This window comes from Ambystoma mexicanum, chromosome 11 (genome assembly GCF_040938575.1).
Source record: "Ambystoma mexicanum isolate Mex_15411 chromosome 11, UKY_AmexF1_1, whole genome shotgun sequence".
NCBI classification, from domain to species: domain Eukaryota; kingdom Metazoa; phylum Chordata; class Amphibia; order Caudata; family Ambystomatidae; genus Ambystoma; species Ambystoma mexicanum.
The window spans coordinates 595,591,026-595,609,189 of NC_090934.1; the positions used below are offsets into that span (position 1 = coordinate 595,591,026).

Sequence of the window (18,164 nt, forward strand, 5' to 3'; positions counted from 1 at the left end):
GGGGCTGCTGCATTTCTAGGGAGGGCGGTGTTCTTAAATCCTTGAGGGGCACCCTTCGTTGTCTAAAAAAGAAACTAAAGAACTGGAACATAAACAGGCTCTTGGGGGTATCCGCAGGTTGAGAAATAGCTGTCTGACAAAAATCTCAAGACTGCGAGTAGCGAGGGCAGGTTTTTGGGTGACCCCGTTCTAGCGACAAAATACGCGGAAGGTGGTAGACCCAGTCGTACCCTCGCTTGGGCAATCCACAAGGATAGGGACCAGGGAGGGATAGCGGACGTTTCTGACCCTAATGGGAACCCGGTACGTGATTCCAACAACATCAATAAGATATTTTGTGACTATTATAGTTTACTATACTGATCACAATTACCAGTCCCTCCTGAAGAAGTTAGATTGTACCTAGACCAGGTTGCCCTGGGTTGGCTGGATCCTGAATATGCAGACCTGCTGAACTCACCCCTTTCTGTCAATGAAATTTGTAAGGTCATTTGGGATCTCCCTAGCGGCAAAGCCATGGCCCAGGATGGGATCTCTGCCGAATTCTATAAAGAATATGCCACTATCCTTGCCCCACACCTTTGCCTTATATTTGAATTCTCCATATCCGCGTGCCTTCTCCCTCAATCCACCATGACAGCAGTAGCCACACTCCTGCTTAAACCTAATAAGGATCCTTGCAACTGTGCATCCTTTAGGCCCTTGTCACTTATCAATACTGATAATAAAATTCTAGCAAAACTACAGTCTGATAGACTTCTCCCTCATATGGGTGCTTTAGTTCTTCCTGACCAGGCAAGTTGTATCCTGGGCAGGTCTACGCAAATCAACCTGAAACGACTCTTCACCCTAATTCATAATGTTAATGATGACATTCCCATTGTGGTAGCGGCCTTTGATGCTGAAAAGGCTTTTGACTCGGTCGATTGGCTTTTTCTATTTGAAATCTTTTGAATTTGAAATAGGTCTACAGTATATTCAATGGATTCGACTGTTGTATGCAACCCCTCAGGCTGCGATATTGACGAACCAGTTGTCCTCTGATAGCATTTTTCCCACCAGGGGTACGAGACATGGTTGCCCCCTCTCTCCTATTCTTTTTGTACAAACGGTTGGACCCCTTGCATGCACTGTAAGGTAATTCCACTCACATAGGGGGAGTTAAGATCTTTTCACATTTTTCAACCATCTCCCTCTATGCGGACGACATCCTATTGTACGTCAAGAACCCCAAACAAAAACGACAACCATTGGAACCGAAAAAAATATAATTATTTGGTGGATTCTCCAGGCTGCGTATTAACTGGTCTAAATCCAGTGGTTGAAGTGTAAGAAAGAAGTAGTGGAACTATGTTCCCTGATAGCCTGCCCCGCTCCTCACAAACCCCATTGCCCTGCCCCCTCCCACACACAATACAAACCCCCAAACACATGTGCCTGCTGTTTAAGGAAACGTCCAGTGCAGTGCACTGAATGTGCAAGTTTCAATTTCTTCCTACACTGTTATTTTAAAACAAAACTGTTCCGATTGGTTTCTTTTTAAAATAAAAGTATAGGAGCTGTAAAACTTAATTTAAAAAAGTAGAGGAGCACTGCTCCCAACCGCTCCCGCTCACTTCGACCACTGTCTAAATCAGAAATTCTGCCTCCAACATCGACAGTACTCCCGGCAGATGTTGGCACATATTTCTGTTGGTGCCCTGGGGGAAAGGGGTACCTGGGTATAGTAGTTTCTACCTCTCCATCTGAGCTTTCTGAAGAAAACTATCTTGCGGCCCTTGAGCAGCTGGAGCGTAGAGTTGGTATCTGGATCCGCCTCTCTCTACTCCAGGCAGCACGACTCAGTTTGGCCAAAATGGTCATGGTTCCGAAGATGCTGTACATCTTTAAAAATGTCCCATTGATCCTGCCTTCTTGGCACTGGAAACGTACCCGGTCATTACTGTCCAAATTGGTATGGACAGTGGGGACAAGCGCGGGTCACGCGTGGCACCCTGGCACTGCCATATGCTGCTGGAGGTCTGGACTACCCAGAACTATATGTGTATTTTCTCACCTCTCAGATCCAGTATGCCATTTGGTGGAGGCGCCGGTCAGAGGACCTGCCGCACATCAAACTCGAAAGAGCTACCGCTCGTCCAGTGGGGAACACCCAGACATATTCCCTGGGGGGAGATGCAGCCTATCGACGTAACACGCTGGGCATTGGATCCGGCCAGCTCTGGAGCTTGCGTGAGAAGTAGCTATTATGCTGACTTTGCACTGTACTAGGTTCATGGAATTCTGCTCACTCATGAAAGGATTTTTAGAACAAAATTTGAGAAATTGGGTGACCGTTCCCTGGGTGATATGGTGCAGGATGGTACACCCTTAAGAGCTGAGGCACCAGGAATGTGGTTTCCATGGTACTATATTTCAGGCTACGTGAAACTCTTTGGGGGGTGTGGGATGAGTTCCCATGGGCCCCACTTCCCTCCCTCTTAGCCCAGTTTATAACCAACCCCCCTAAAACCAATGGCATGGTTTTGGCACTATACAAACTTATCACTCAGTCCCCCCAGTGTTATTCAGGGCAAGGTGGGATAGGGCACTGGATACACCTCCATCGGAGACCCAATGGCAGTTGATTTGTAGGATGACCCAGAAGATATCCCTGAATTCCAGGTACCGCCTGATAGAGTTTAAATTCCTACATCAGTTTTACCATTCCCCTGTAAAACTTCATAAATACTACCCTGAGAGAGCAGCTACCTTCCTGTGGTGTAATGTTGACCCGGCTGATTACATGCATATGGTTTGGAATTGTCATCATATACAGTCCTTCTGGGAGGGAATGTATGGAACCATGGGCATTATGGTCCCAGACTGTCCATATGATTTCCTGGTTGCTTGGTTACTTCAATTTTTTGATGTTCCCACCAAAATAGAACGGAACTCTTGGCCATGGCCTCTGTAGTTGCCAGAGCTTTGCTAGCTAAAACATGGAAAAAGACAAGGCCACCTGTGGTGAAAGAGTGGATCCACATGATGAAAACCTGTGAATGCCGGGAATCATCGTATCTGGCTTCCCTTCCTCTCTGAGCTAGACCAGTAGACTACTGGCATCTATTTCGGGAATATATCCTTAGGGAAGATTATCCCTCCTCACCTGGACCTAGTCAGGATGCCCCGGCAGGATTGGGCAATCACAATGTATATCAGAAGCACTAGTAATGTTTAAATACAAAATTACCCCTCTGGAGTGATCCCTCCCAGTGACATTAATTGTAAAAGATGCCCTACTAGCATAACCATAAATGACATAGCTTCTCTCCTTCTGTACTCTGCCTAAATTTGTATAACATTCACATATGTAGTAGCGCCTTTTTGTTGTGGGATTTTGTGGGGGATAGGGAGGGGGGACTGGGGAACAGTAAAGCTGTTGTTGTCAACTTAATGTTGATTTTATAAAAAAGAAACCCCATTCATAAATTCTCCATGCCAAAGTTATACTGGACACATGTGCCCTTGCTGAGACAGCCTTCTGGTGCCCTGTGTACCAGTCCGACAGTGGCACAGCGCAAGTTCAAGTGTCACATGTAACAATCCTAACAGCTGCTAGAACACCAAGTTCCAGCAGGGAGAGGTGGCTAATTAGTCTTCTGAACCTCCATTTCCAAACATAATAATGGTATGCCTTAGTCAGTCTGGTACCAGGTAAATTATTGAATATAAATCATTCCTGCTTTCTTGAGAGCATTCTCCCGTGATAGAATGCCTTTATAACTAAGAGTCACCCGCGCTTTCATGGATTCATCACTGAACAATCTGAAGAATTAGATGAATTCACTTTTGGGGGTACAGTCTATCCCAAAGTAGTCTGCCAGCGAGGTGAAGACAGAAGGCATCCTGACACTTGTGCCCTATTAGGGAGTTTGAGCAGCAGTCTAACCTCCATTTTATAGAGCCTTTAAATCTTTTTTAGTTTTAGCCATTAGATGTTGCTGTAAGCGCCGCTTACAAGCCAAAATTATTGACATGGAAAGTGAACAAAGGGAAGAGAAGGGATGTGAGTAGGGATACACAGCTTGTGGGTGTTTTGATTTTACCCACCTATTGATCATCTATTGCCATGCTAGCCCTATGGCCATTCCCACCCACTTCCTGCCCCACCCCGCTGACAACATATCCCCTTGGGATATCTTAGTAATACCTCTGAGTGTTCTAAGCACTTTAAAAAAAGAATGACTTAATTGCAGCTATAAACCAGCTAACTATGTGTTAACCAAGTGTGCCTTCAGCAACTTCATTTACAAGCAGTATGTGTGTCCTTGCATCTGTTCCTTGCACAGAATTCCTTTTTTTTTTTTAAAGCATTGGTAACCCCAACAGTTTTGGCTCTTCTATGGGCATTTATAGGACTTTATCAGGCACTTGTATAATATGCCCAGGTACTAACAGCATTTGTCAGATGTTGCCTTTTTATGGTCAGGTAGAACAATGAAGGCAGTGCCTGTAAAATGCCAATCCCATGCTTACTAAAACCAGAAATGTTGGGTTTGCCAATACTTGTTTAAAGAGCATTAAGGAAGACTGAGACATGCAGCGCTACTGTAATCAATCCTGGATGAGATGAAATGCAGGCATTGACACTAATAATATGGCGAGAAAATAAGAACATGGGGGACATTTCCGTATGGGTGGTAGCTATGCTAAGGATGAACAATTTTATTTACTTGCTGTGCAATTGGCGGAAGAATAGCCACGCAGGTATATTACTCAACTAAGGGAATAGGCGTAACGGGTAATTTATTCAAGGCAATCATACCTGTCGTAGAACCATTACAAGTACGGCGGTCCGGAAATAAGGGTGCCGGTAGCAACGTACCGGCACCCTTTCCAGACCGCCACACTACAAGTCTGCCTACAGGGGCGGTTGCGCACGGCAGGTCTGACCTGCTGGGCACAGCAGTCGCCGTAGGCAGACTTGTCATAGAAGAACCGGCATCGCACTTCCGTCTCCCCACTTCCATGGAGTTCTATTATACTTTAATCCAGTCACTAAATGCTGACCTATAACGTTTTTACAATTTTTGTAGGTTTAAATCTGAAATCGGGATCCCGTTTGAGAGACTTAACCCTGATTTCAGTGTTGGCAACTTCTATTTTTTTACAGACAGATAGTGACAGAGTGATGGTATTAGCTACAGCTTTAGTTGAGTAAAGTTCATCTAGTATAGTAAACAGTTCTTTGGTGGCATTAGCTGAAGGAGCATATTCTGCAGAAGTACTGTAGTTTTTCTTTTTGTTTTCCGCATATTCTTCTTATGATTTCATAGAGCGATTGGACTGGTGCCATCTATGTTCTAGTCTGCAGATTATGAGAAAGTGTGTGCCAGTCAGTGAGGGGGAAGTAATGACAGCTAGAATGGAATGCTAAGAGAAGGCATTTATGAGGGATGGCCACATGGACTGTTCATGTTAGCAGTTCAGATTACATAATGTAGTGCTGCATTAATGAACTCTGTCTCCATCAAGCGTGTTCTTCCAAAGAAGGCCTGCTTTGCACTGCGCTCCGTTGCCATTGACTATGCTAGCTAGGGCTGATGGAAATTGTACTCCAAAACTTCCGGAGAGCCAGAGATTGCAGACACCTGCCCTAGAGGATGTAGCTGCTTTGTGCAGTGCTTCTTTCAGTGCTTCTTTGCCGCATGTACAACAAAAGAGAACTCAATAATATTAACACAGCCAAAGGCAAAGAAGGCCAAGACGGTTTTAACACTACATTTCTTTCAAGAAATTGAGTCAAAGAAAAGGAAGTACATTTTCTCACCTGGATTAGAAACGATAATCAGAGTAGCATCGTTGCTGTGCTTAGCAAGGTTTGCTACAATGCATTTAAAAGCTTGAATGTTTCTCTGCATAAGGCTGGTCTTGCTTTCCCCTTCTTCTTGACAAACACCAACTGTGACAATGCAGAGCTTGGAGCCTGCAGTGATGGAGTAATCTGGACAAGAACACCGAGAGTTCAAGAGCCTGAAATGCTTATCTCAATCTTATCCTAAATATTCACAGGGGGAGTGCTGTCCTCTTTAGGATGTTAATAGGATTGTACCTGTATCCGCCGTGATCTTTGGTGCCTTCTGAAATAAGCCTCCATATTGTAACTCGGCAGCCTCCCGCTTCAGTTTGTTTTCTGCTGTGTCGATGATAGCCAACTCATCAGAGATACCCTGAAGAAAAGGGCAAGAAGGAGAAGCTGGTGAACCCATTGGTAACACTCGAATTCTTTATGTTCTATAATATGAGACATTTCATGTTAGGCAGCATTTGGCACAAACTTTGCTATGTTCTTCTCGTCCTGGCACTGATGGCGGTCTTGTGGGGAAGAAGATATTTTGCTTGGGGCGGGCAAACATTAGAGACATTTGCAAGGGACGTTGGGGGCCAGTGGGGGTGATTGATGATGCTTCCCCAGCACCTTAGAGTGGCTGGTGAGCATAGCTTGTTAGCTCATAGTGCACAATCTTTGAGGCCTACCGCATAATCTGTGTTAGATTGTTCATCAATCTGGTAGTTCAGAGTGGTCTCTTGGCTCAGGGCTTATGAACTATGAGACCTTCTGCAATGTCTGGGTGTCTGCTGGTAGCCAGTGGTTAACAGTAGATTCATAACAAAGCCTTAGGTTGGGCAGAGCTACCCTCAAAGCAAGGTCGCAGATAGGGAATGGTTTATGTCAAGTTGAATATAGTACAAAGGGCTCATTTACTGTTTACCGTTATCTTCCCTCAATCCTGCAGATTTAGCACAGGATTACAATTGGCGGTATAGAGGTGCTAATCCCCATTCTTGAAGTCCATAGGGCTCCATGGGGAGTTCATTGGATTCACTGCAAGCCTTAATTCTGACGCAGTAAATCTGACGATTTCTAGAGGTGAAGTGGAGGATTTTCACTTCACCCCCTATCCTGGAATTTGGCAGTACAGCAAAGTGGCAGTAATGCTTTACCAAAGGAAGCCGGTTGAAGTGGGAACCACCCTCGGTAAGGATGTTAATGTTAATGTTAAAGGATATTTGTACCGTGCACTATCACCACCGGAGAGGTCCCCTGGCGCTCTGGTGGATCTGAAAAGGAAAAGGGGTAAGGGGTGAGTTAGTGGGAACGAGCGGGATAAGTGCAAGAGAGCCGTGATGTGCTGTTGGCAGCTTCAGTTCAGTTAACACTGTTCGCTGAGCTTCGGGGGTACTTTCTGGTCGGTAGCCGTTGTGTGCTGTTGTGCAAAGTTATGTGTGGTTTGTTTTGTTGTTAGGTTATACAACATGTTTATTTTGAACACTCTGCAAACCCGCGGCTGTCAGCGTTCCAAATAAATCTGGCTGAACCCATTTTATCAAGAAAATCCATTACACGGTATATTAGACACAACTGTCTACAACAGAAAAAGTGCTTTCATTGGAAAAAGGACACGTTGGCTGAATTTAGATGTCGCCGTGAGTTGTCAACTAAAACGGCCAAACAGAAGACACCTACAAAGCCGCTTACTGAGGAGACGCGCCCTGACGAAGAATATTTTGTTATTCGAGTAAATAAATGAGTGACAGACTAAAGGTGATGGAGGCAAACTAGAAATGATAGCCCACGGCCTGCAACAGGTAACTGACAGATTGTAGCTGAAGGAGGCTACCAACAGGTGAAAGATTGCATGTGGGGCAGAATAACCAATACATAGCAGACTGTAAATGAGGCGGTGACCCGGAAGTGACAAGACTGCAGGTGAGAGAGGAGAACCCATGGGTGATAGGTTGCAGGTCTGGGGGGCCCCATAGTGGGAAAAGACAGGCGAAGTAGTTAACGTTTGAAGAACACTATGTGCCTATAAAAACAAATGTTGAACATATTTTGACGTGTGGGATATTTGTTACTGTATCCTTATTTTTAATGTTCCAATCACAGGCAATGACGGAAACAAAAAGACATTTTGCAATAAACACTAAAGCTGATAATAGCGTTAAAATCCCAGAAAAAGTAGAGTGGATGAGGAAGGAGTTAAGGTGACCTGGAAAGTCTTCAGAGCGATAGCTGCTTAGATCATGCATGTATGGAGAATGACAAGACCAGATGGGGTGTTGAGATCTATCAGACAAAAAAGGGGATCTTGAGGTTGTCATATACATTTCAAATTGACAAGGACATGGGGAGTGAGAGGAATATTTGGATGCCAATGGCGAGGACTGCCGAGAAGAACATGGAAGTTGTGATACTAAAATACAAATCACTGGTTAGGAATTTTGCTTTTAGGTTTGAAAATAAAACGATTAATGATCTGCAACACATGGATTGTGCAAGGACTGCACCAGAAATCATATTGCGTGAGAAACTTAAGACTTCCATGTGGATAGTCTGCACATTTACGCCCACTTACATGTGGATGAAAAGTGCCTACTTAAAGCTTAACCCCACCAATATTTAATTCGAACTCCTGCATCACGTCTAAACACAAGCCTATTCAAAGGTAGCTGGACGAAATGCGCTTGGATGGGATCAACCTTCATCTCACCCACTCAACAAAATCCCTGGGCTTCATTGTAGATATCAACCTATATTCCCAACAACAAACCACAGAAAAAGGTTCAGACTGCTTGGTATCAGATCTCTGTACTCCTTAAGATGAAGCTTTTCCTCAAACCCCAGGGCTTGTAATTGTGGCAGGTCACATTAAGAGCACAGACTCTAATCTTCCATCTCACTGTGGACGTTTATTAAATGAAAAGTGAAAACTCCTAACTCTCCCTATGCTTAGGGTGTTCTTTACTTAACTAAGGTGCTCGTCAGTCATCAGTGAGAGTCCAAATAAAGATCTGTCAAATGTCCACACTAACCTACTCTAAGCTTATCACTATTAGAACAACAAACGTACAGGAGAATGACTCCCATCGCCTGTGAACTGGTTCTTCACCAAGTTCAGTTCAATAACTTATCTTTAAGCAGTTCTTGGTAGCTACTTTTATTTAGTCACACAATTCTGATGCTGGATCCTTCCAGGTTTCAAGTGTTCTTTCCCCTTGATTAGATTACTCTTTCTCTGTCTTTTATCTTCTTCTTGTTTTATCCTATTTATGATATTATATATGATATGATGTGGCATTCATAACGCACCTGTACACAAGTGTTTATAGGCACGACAAGACAAGGAGGGGAAAACAAGGGAGGAGAAAATAACAATCTACTAGGCCTCGTGTCATTCAGATCACACAAGTGCAGGGAAGAGGGAATGGTAGAAGCGCCAGGGGGGAGGGGAAGGTGGAAGTGCAATTAACTCACGAGTGCAGCCAGCGGGTGGCTCATACATGCAGAGAGAAGGGACTGTAGGGTTGCAGATACAGACCTTTAAGTGCTGGGGAGCCCAGAGGCAGTGCGAGGGCAACTGGACATGCAGGTGCCTGGGCCCGAGTTCAGAGGGTGACCAGGTGACCAGTGCGCGGAGTAGTCAGGTGCATAAGCAGGGTAAAGGAAGAGAGAAAGCAGAAGCGATTAGGAAAGTCTTGAGTTGCTTCCGGAACAAGAGGTGGTTCTGCTCAAGTTTGAGAGCAGCAGGGAGGCTGTTCCAGGGGGAGTCCCCAGCCGAGGAGATAGATCTTCCCCCAACTCTCTGCTTGGAGAAGCATCTGACCCTCAGAGAGTTGGAGGTGGATGAGCGGAGAGCTCGAGAAGAAAGATGTTTTGGGAGAGAACAATTGCCGTAGAGCGGTCCTATGCCACAGAAAGCCTTGTAGATAATGTATCCTTGCTCTTTTCTTTTTATTCAGTTTCCAAGGTTTCCCTTTTCTTAATGTCCATTCTTTATTTTGTCTGGGACGAGTAGGAATGTTCCAGTAATGGTTCTCACTCTCTTTATTTATTCTTGACACTTTATCTTGACTGGGATGAGTATGAGCTTTCCAGTAATGATTCCCACCTTCTTTATCCATTCTTGGCACTTTGGGGTCATTCCAAGTTTGCCGATCCAGAATTAATGGCATGTTTCCAGATTGGCAAATGGCAAGTTTGCTGATGGGGTGCCCGATTTACCTGCAGCCAAGAGCTGGAGGTAAGTCAGGCACCCCACTGGCCAAAAACATCTGGTATTACTGGTGCCGCTAATACTGGCAATCGCTCCATGGAAGGGGGATTAACCTACCCTTACTGGCACTCCAAATCTGCCATTAATTCCAGCGGACTGAAGGGCGGTAACCGTAATTCCGTTTGGTGGGATCCCACCGCTTTACCGGTGGAACACCACCAAACATGTAATGAGGCCCTTCATCTTAACTTGAACGAGTATGAGCATTCCAGTAATGATTCTCACTTTTGTTAACTGTTCCTAATAGTTTGGCCCTCATTACAAGTATGGCGGTCTGGTAACAATGTGCCGGTAATTCTGATTACCGGCACACATTCTGGACCATCGCACTACGAGAGGGATTGCCGGTAACAATGGTGCCAGCAACAGCGTACACTATGCCACGGTTGCCTGCCCGTAGACCAGGTAATGGAAACTGCGGGACATAGCTGAAGCAGTGCTGGAAATTTAGCCACCACGGAAAGAAGGTGGCATTACAACGGTGGATTTCCTGGAAGCACTGGCACAAAAATGCTGGTGCCACCGGGAAAACGGTGCCGGAAAACACGGACACTGCGGAACAGGCGGTAACCAGGCTCTGGCATGTAGGAACAGGCCACAGGTGAACCTAATTGACCAGGCTGCACACAATGAGCACAGGGACTGCAGAAAAGGACCACACAACACAGACCTTCCAACACAACAATGCTGCCACTCGTAACAGCAGTCATACACATGGAGGTGCTGCATGCAGGAGTGAAGCACTATGTGCAGGTGGTGCAACAGTGGCAACATGCCTGACTGACAGGCAGATCCACACACTCTACCACCTGAACAGGGAGACCATCCTTGCAATAGTGGACCTCATCCAGGAGATGATGGTGGAATGCCTTATGGAGAGACAGGACTTCCTGTCCTTGTCCTACCACTTCTCTGTGTGTGTTTTCTCTTTGTTTTCTGCCACTGTTGTTCACCTTGGACCTATGGCAGTGCAGCTCTTCTTTTTATCTTTTGGTGAACAACACCCATGGGATACCCTTATGACACCCATCGGTGGGGGTATGCCCTTGTACCCCTTATGTGTGTTTTTGGGCACCTATGTGGTGCCCACAGAGCAGGGTATGGGCTGGGGCAGCTACATGCTGACTTGGCAGTGGCTCTGAGTGTCCTCCATTTTTGAGATACCCAGGCCCTGCCATATGAATCAACGGATTCCTATACAAAGGCAAGATGCCCACTGTGGCCTCTTGGTTTCTGATGCCTTTTACCTTGTTTTCCAAAGTCCTGGGAAGCCCTGACTCTGTCCCTTCCTTCTGAGTGTCTGTTGGGTAGAAACACCATATATGTCTCTGTTGTTCCTTTTCCCCTGACTGGCTGTTGGGTAGAAATACCATTATTGGCTCTGGGTCTGCATCCTGTCAGACTGACTGGGGCCTTCTCAGGTGTGTGTGAATGGAGTTGTGGAGTCAACTCACATTCTCTGTTGTTGGTGTCTGTGTGTGTGACACAATGAATGAGACAGCCATGACTGAAACTGACGTGAATGCAGTGTAGTGTGCTGAAAGACTGGTTACTTGCCCCAATCCACATTCTTTGTTGTGGGTGTCTGGGTGGAGTGAAGGGCCTGAATGCCTGTAAGCCTGATTGGCTGGCTGCCTGCATGAATCCCCTTCTGTTTGATTGGCTGACGGCTCAGCCAGAGTGAGTGAGGATCAGGTGTGTATATCTGGAGAACTCTCACATACCAATTTGTTCAGAAGCTGAAGTTGAAACTGAAGCAAGAAGAAGCTGTTCCTCGAAGCCCAGCTGGAGGAGAAGTCAGCTGCTGCAAGTTCTCCAAGTAATCCGAAAGCTGTCGTTTCCCCCAAGGACTGATCCAGAGAGAGAACCTGCAAAGGAGACCTCTCCCCGAGCTACGAGGGACCATCGTTCAAAACTGCTGCTCTTCATTGAAGTATCCTGGAAGCCAGACATGTGTGCCTGCCTTCCAGAGAAGGGGTCTTCGAAGTCCAGAAGAGGAGTGCCGGACATCACAAGCCAGAGAACTCAATTGGTGTTGCCAAGGGTCCGGAGGATCATTTTGTGAATGCTGGAAGTTGTTGCTGAGGGGGTACTCTGGCCTAGTGCTGCTTGACACCTGGAGCTGCGAAGGTTCTAAACTACCTAAGAACATTTCAAAGGACATCCTTGCCAACATCCCTGATCACTTTTTCCCACCAGAGAGAGTACAGAGTTGCTGGAAGCAGAGGGTCCATCAGTGGGTTTCCTGCCACCAGAAGCTAACAAAGATGTCCCGAGGGTCCAGACTTGGTGAGGGTCTGGAGTCCACTGCAGTGGTCGAGTCCAGGTCACCAGAAGCCACTCAGAGGTCTGTGTTTCAGCTGCTGCACCGAAGAACCGGAAGTCAAAAAAACGCAATATTCCAAAACCCGACACCAAAAGTGACCTATGCACCCGTCACTGACAGAAGTCATCTAAGGATGCCAGGGGTCTTACTTTCATCTGCCAAGCCTTTAAGGAGCCCACAACAAGTTTCATCTTCACAGGACGTTTACAGTCGGAGAAATCGTCGACCAAAGGAAAGCGCTGCAAAGAGCCAACCTGCTGCACTTCAGAGAGACTTTGGTTCCTTTTTATTCTTGGACTTAGCATCCCAGTGGCTCCTTCTTTCAAAGGGAGTCCATCCTTGAGTAAAGCCGGGAAACGTTGCCACTTCGCCTGCCAAGGCACCAAAGGTATTCCAGGTACAAAGTGTTATTATTTATTTATGTTTATATTCCCAAAACCCTTATTTTATATAATGAAACTGTGTTATCACCTAACATAGTGTGTGGACATTCCTTTGTGGGGGCTTTGGGGACACACTGTACTTAACAACCTGCCTGCATCACCTCCTGAAAGCTTAAGCCTGGCTGCTTGTCCATTGTTACCAAATGGAGAGCCTTGTTGGGGTGTTCTGTGCCTTTACCCTACTATGTAGAGGGCAGAAGTACAGATACCCCCTTCAGCCTTTACACAGGATGACATCCAGAGCATCATTGGCATCCGTACTTCCATACCTTCCTGTTGAAGGTTGTGTCTGTGTTGCATGTCCTTGCCATAGGCACATTCCAGCACGCAGTCAGTGTGCTGCATCTCCCAGCCAGCCTTCTCAAAAGTGCTTGTGCAGGTCCTGGATGCCCTCCTGCGTCATGTATCCCAGCACATTACCCTACCAACGACACAATCATAGGTGAACGCCACCAAGGTCCGATTCCATGCCTTGACCATCACACACTGCTGTGCATGCTTCCCGGGATCAACACATGAGTCAATGGTCCTGCGCAATAGCACGCTGTCTGGGTACTGTGAGAAACCTGACAGTGTTCTGCCATCTACCCCCCCGGGATCCTCTAGTCAGGTGGCCAGGGAAGGGCCATCGCTTTTGGAACCCGACCCTGGTGGTGGACAAGCAAGGGAGGATCACCTGAGTGGAGGGTCACAGGGGATTGGGAGGAGAACATCCAAGGGCGAGACATGGTAGTCCCCCTTTTCCCATTCAACCTCAAAACCCCTTCCCTCAGCTTTCATGGGGTATTTCCAAACCCATACCATCACCCCTTCCCATTTCCAACTAATATTGGGACGAGAAAGAGGCAGCCAGTAGTAGTGAAGATTTCCCATAGGAATAACATGGGGGGTGTAAGGGAAACGGGTGGTAGAAAGAACTTAAGGTATGATATGATATGATATGGCATTTATAACGCGCCCATACACAAGTGTTTCAAGTTGTCCCATGGATAGTCAGGCACAGTCAGTCATTCACTGATTATCATTCACACCTGAATCAACTTGACTGCTTTTCCAACTATAAAAGGCGTGGTTATGCACAGCTTAATGCATGAGCTGTGGACGTTGTTTGGACCAGAGAAGCCAAGGAGCAGAGAGCAAGAGGATCGACGGCTCAGAGGAGAATGGCGTGCCGAAATGCTGGCTCAGTGTTTCTTAAGCGGAGCAGGCGAAAGGAAACCCATAAGGTGGCAAGGAGCCGATAAGAGCAAAGAAAAGAAAACTAGTGAAGATTGAAAAAAGAGTGACGAGATCAAGAAAAAGTAAGAGAAAGTCAGAAAGCAGAGTGTGCAAGGGAAGCAAAGGTAAAGGAATATATTAAAGAGGGCGCAAGCGACCCGAAACGAGAGAGAATGGTTTAAGCCAACCGGCGGAGTGGATAAGGTGCTGGTGGGCACGGAAATGTAAAGAAAGTGCAAGTGTGCACAGGAAAGCATGAAGGAAGTTGCCAGTGGGAACGGAAAAGTAAAGAAAGCGCAAATATGCAGAAGAAGGAAAGAAAGGTGCCAGTGGGCACAGGAAAGAAAGTCAAGTAAACAGAGGGGAACAAGAAGGGGTGCAGAATGCCCCTGAAGGAAAAGGTTAAGAGCAGGAAATAAAGGAGAGGGGTTAAAGCTTAGAGTGGTCGTGCTTAGGAGGTGCAAATAACCTGGCGTTTTCGAAAAATGTCTCTGATGCTAACCCTTTTTTAGCTCAAAAGGCACCTGAGTTTGGGGAAAGGAACCCTGAGAAAGCCTAAGAGCTGAACTTGTGTTTGAACTTGAAAGAGGCCTGAGTTTGGGGAAGGGAACCCTGAGATGCTCAAGAAGTATATTTGTGTTTGAACTTGGAAGAGGCCTAACCTTGAGGAAGGGAACACTAAGAGGCCTATCAAAGTGGAATCTTGATTATTTTGTGTTACTGAAGGAACCGAAGGTTGGGGAAGGGAACCCTGAGGCATTAAAGACATGGGCCTCATTACTAGGTCAGCGGTAACCCGCCGGTGCTACCGGTGGGTTGCCGCTAACCTCATAAAACTGTTCCCGCTGCCTGATATCCCGGTGCCACCGGGACATTACAAGTCACAGTGGTACAGGATGTCAGGTGGCGAGAACGTAAGTCCCCATTCCCGTGCTCCACCTGCAGGCATTCTTGTAGTCTGGCGGTCCTGAAAGGGTGTCGGTACGTTGCTATCGGAACCCTTATTTCCGGACTGCCAGACTTAGGGCCTCATTACACGGATGGCGGAGAACCATGGCGCTATTAGCGCCATGGTTCATGCCGGTAAAATACCGGCACCGCCTTGGCGGAAAGGGGAATTAACGCCCCATTCCAAGGTTGGCGGTGCGGTAATTCCCCCTTCCACCATTGCCCTTCCCCATTCCCATTTTTGCCCCATAGAGCATAATGGGAATGGGGAAGGCGCTAATTGCGGTACCGCAAATTGCGGCACCGTAATTAGCTCCCTGGGTCCCTTTGCGGGTTGGTTTTTAACGCCTGCAAAAAGCAGGCGTTAAATCCCCCAACCCGCAAAAGGACCTCGTAGTAAGGTGGTAAGGATTTACCGGTACCAGTATTTTACCGGTACCGGTAAATCCTTACCACCATCCGTGTAATGAGGCCCTTAGAATGAGGCCTATTGACATTGTTTGAACTATGGAGAGGGTCCTATAAAGAGTGTTGATGGGAGCCACAGGAGCAGGGGCAAGTGATGTGAGTGGGGGAGGGGAGTACAGTGCGAAGGATGGGGTGATCCAGATTCCAGTTATTCCTGGGATAGGTGGCCATGGCCAAGTGCTGCTGAGGGACGCAGGGGGTGACATGTCGAGGATGGGCTTCCACCAGTGGGACTCATGAGGAACAAGGCCCCAGACAGCCTTGTGTAGAGGGCCTTGCCTGAGGTGGTGGTGCTGTATGTCAGACCTCTTGCCATGGTCTGTGATGTGCTTATGTGAGGTGTGGGATGTGTCAAAGGTGACGCCAAGGTCTGTGTGCTCTCAGGGGGGTTTGGGGTGGGGGCCCATGGAGGATGGCCAGGGAGTGGGTGGGTTACAAAGCTCAGACATCACGATTAGGGGCTTCTCTGTCTTGCTGGGATTGAGGCAGGATCGTCAGCAGAGCACGTTGCATGATTAGCAGTCAGCAGTCATACACTCATGCATGAGGGCGGATGGACAGGTAGTACAGGATGGGAGTTAGTAGGTGGGCGGTGTCTCAGCAGCATCACACGGGTAGTGGGTTGCAATGCTGGTGATCGAGTGGGCCAGAGGGGAAAGGTATGTGTTGGGGAGCCATGGCGATTGAATGGTACCCTGTGGAACCACTTAGGTGAGGATTGTGGTGAAGGTGTGGGAGGGGCACTATAGCACTTGGGGTTGTCGGTCTGACAGGTAGGCAGTCAACCATGCCAGGGCCAGGTCCGTCGGGATAGATTAGATGCGTGCATGCATGTGAGTGTGTCACAGGTGCACATTGCACATGGTGCGTGCATGCCACCTGGAGGCGGGGGGGCTTGTGTATGTGTTGGTTCCCATGCCAGCAATGGCTGCACATGTACAGTACTTATGTGGGCATATGTGTGTTTGGATGTTGTGGGGGACAATGTTTGTGTGCCCTTGGCCAACGGCCATGGTTCGTTGGCCACTGTATGGGTTGGATGCGGTCTTGTGTCATGCAGTTGGGCATGTCTCTGTGTGTTGTGCACTGCATTTACCTACCCGCTGTGTTTGTTTTTGTGTGGAATGTTGTACTCTCTGCCCTCTCCAGGAGTCCCTAATCCAGCCTCCGCTGCTCTGACTCTCTCAATCCCTTTGAGGTGCAGCACACTGCTGCACTTCTCCCATGGCATGATTTTGATACGTGTGTCTGCCCACCATCAGTGTCAAGGCATTCCTTGCAGTGGGCCGACAGCAGGTTGTGCACCATCAGGTTGAGGTCATCCCACCTCTTGCACAGGGTACGGGTCCCACGGCTGATACCTTCTGAGCCAGTTCCTCCCAAATGCCATTCTTTCCGATTTGTGTCCTGCGGTGGTGGTCCATTGCAAATAGCTCTCCAGCATGTTTAGCTCCTGCTCAGTGAAGCACGCTTCCGCTGCCATCTCTCAGAAATGCGAGATTCCATGCCTGCTAGTGCAATGCTGGTGTTTAAATGTCCGGATGGCAATAGGAACTGGGTGATTTTAAGAAGATTGTGATTTCAAAAATGGCCATCAGTGAATTTCCTGTTCTGGCGGTGCCATTGTTTCTGGTGTGAAAACAAAATCAAAATATCGGGGCTGAGTACCCCAAAAGGAAATACACCGAACACGGGTTACAAAGGAACATACAAAGTACTTTATTTTATACTGAATTCAGTTACAAAAACAGAGCAAAATCAGATAGCTATCGGCCCTCAGTACAACACAACGAACTCCAGCGTGGTTCAGTGTGTTCAGTGAGAGACGTTGCACATTAGAATGCATTCGCTTTTTATACATTTGGTGGGCACGATGTCCAGCCCCACTTCGGGTTAATATTCCTTTTAATACATCACCGATCTATGGTTCGTGCCAAGTCTCAAACAACCGCATATAACTGGGTTGCCTTTAATACATGTATCAACAAGCATATGCAGTAACTGTGTATTCTAAGATTTTCCATGCAGGCCTTCTCAAACATTAATACAATGTAGTTAAACAGATGTTCTACGTTCAGTATTTAAATACATTGTCTCAACATATGCTCGTGGATTAGTTTCATTGCATGAGTAATCCTTCTACACATAGGTCAACGAAGGACAAGGTCTCAGTTCACGACCTCAACGAGTGGCCTGCAGGCAAGTTACACATTAGCTATGTACAGAGGTCAAGACGGCCATGTTGTATTCTGGAATGACATCGTCCACCATTTTAACTCACAGGGTGACTTTTACAAAGCCAATCCTAAAATGGCGGTTTGACCTAAAATGGCGGCTAACATGGATTTAAGGTCAGGACCTTGCAACACGAATTTCTTTCGCAAGCGACTTTCGAGCAGCTTGGCGTAGGCCAATATTAATATATTTATTACAATAGGAGGCATGATATACTTTCTCTTTCGACAAACCCTCCTTTTGGCCTATGCCAAGTGCTAAAAACTACTTTGGATCTCCTTGCAAAAAACTCCATGCATCATCGTCCATGCACTCTGAATCACTATCCGAAATATCTCTTGCCATTAGGTCATTTGCTACAATATCTTTCAACACATATTCTTTGGAAGTTTTATCTGGGGCATACACTTTGGGCCTCATTACACG

The 18,164-nt window shown here is 46.8% G+C and overlaps 1 protein-coding gene across 1 annotated transcript in view; it reads right to left on the reverse strand.

Annotated features, from left to right (window-relative positions):
* Positions 1–18,164, reverse strand: part of LOC138503604 (L-lactate dehydrogenase B chain-like) — a 595,281-nt gene that overhangs the window by 190,466 nt on the left and 386,651 nt on the right. Inside the window, exons 5-6 of the mRNA XM_069623460.1 lie at positions 6,095–6,212; positions 5,813–5,986 (exon numbers count right to left, since the gene is read on the reverse strand). Coding sequence (XP_069479561.1) covers positions 5,813–5,986; positions 6,095–6,212 — 292 coding nt within the window. The remainder of the gene's footprint in view (positions 1–5,812; positions 5,987–6,094; positions 6,213–18,164) is intronic.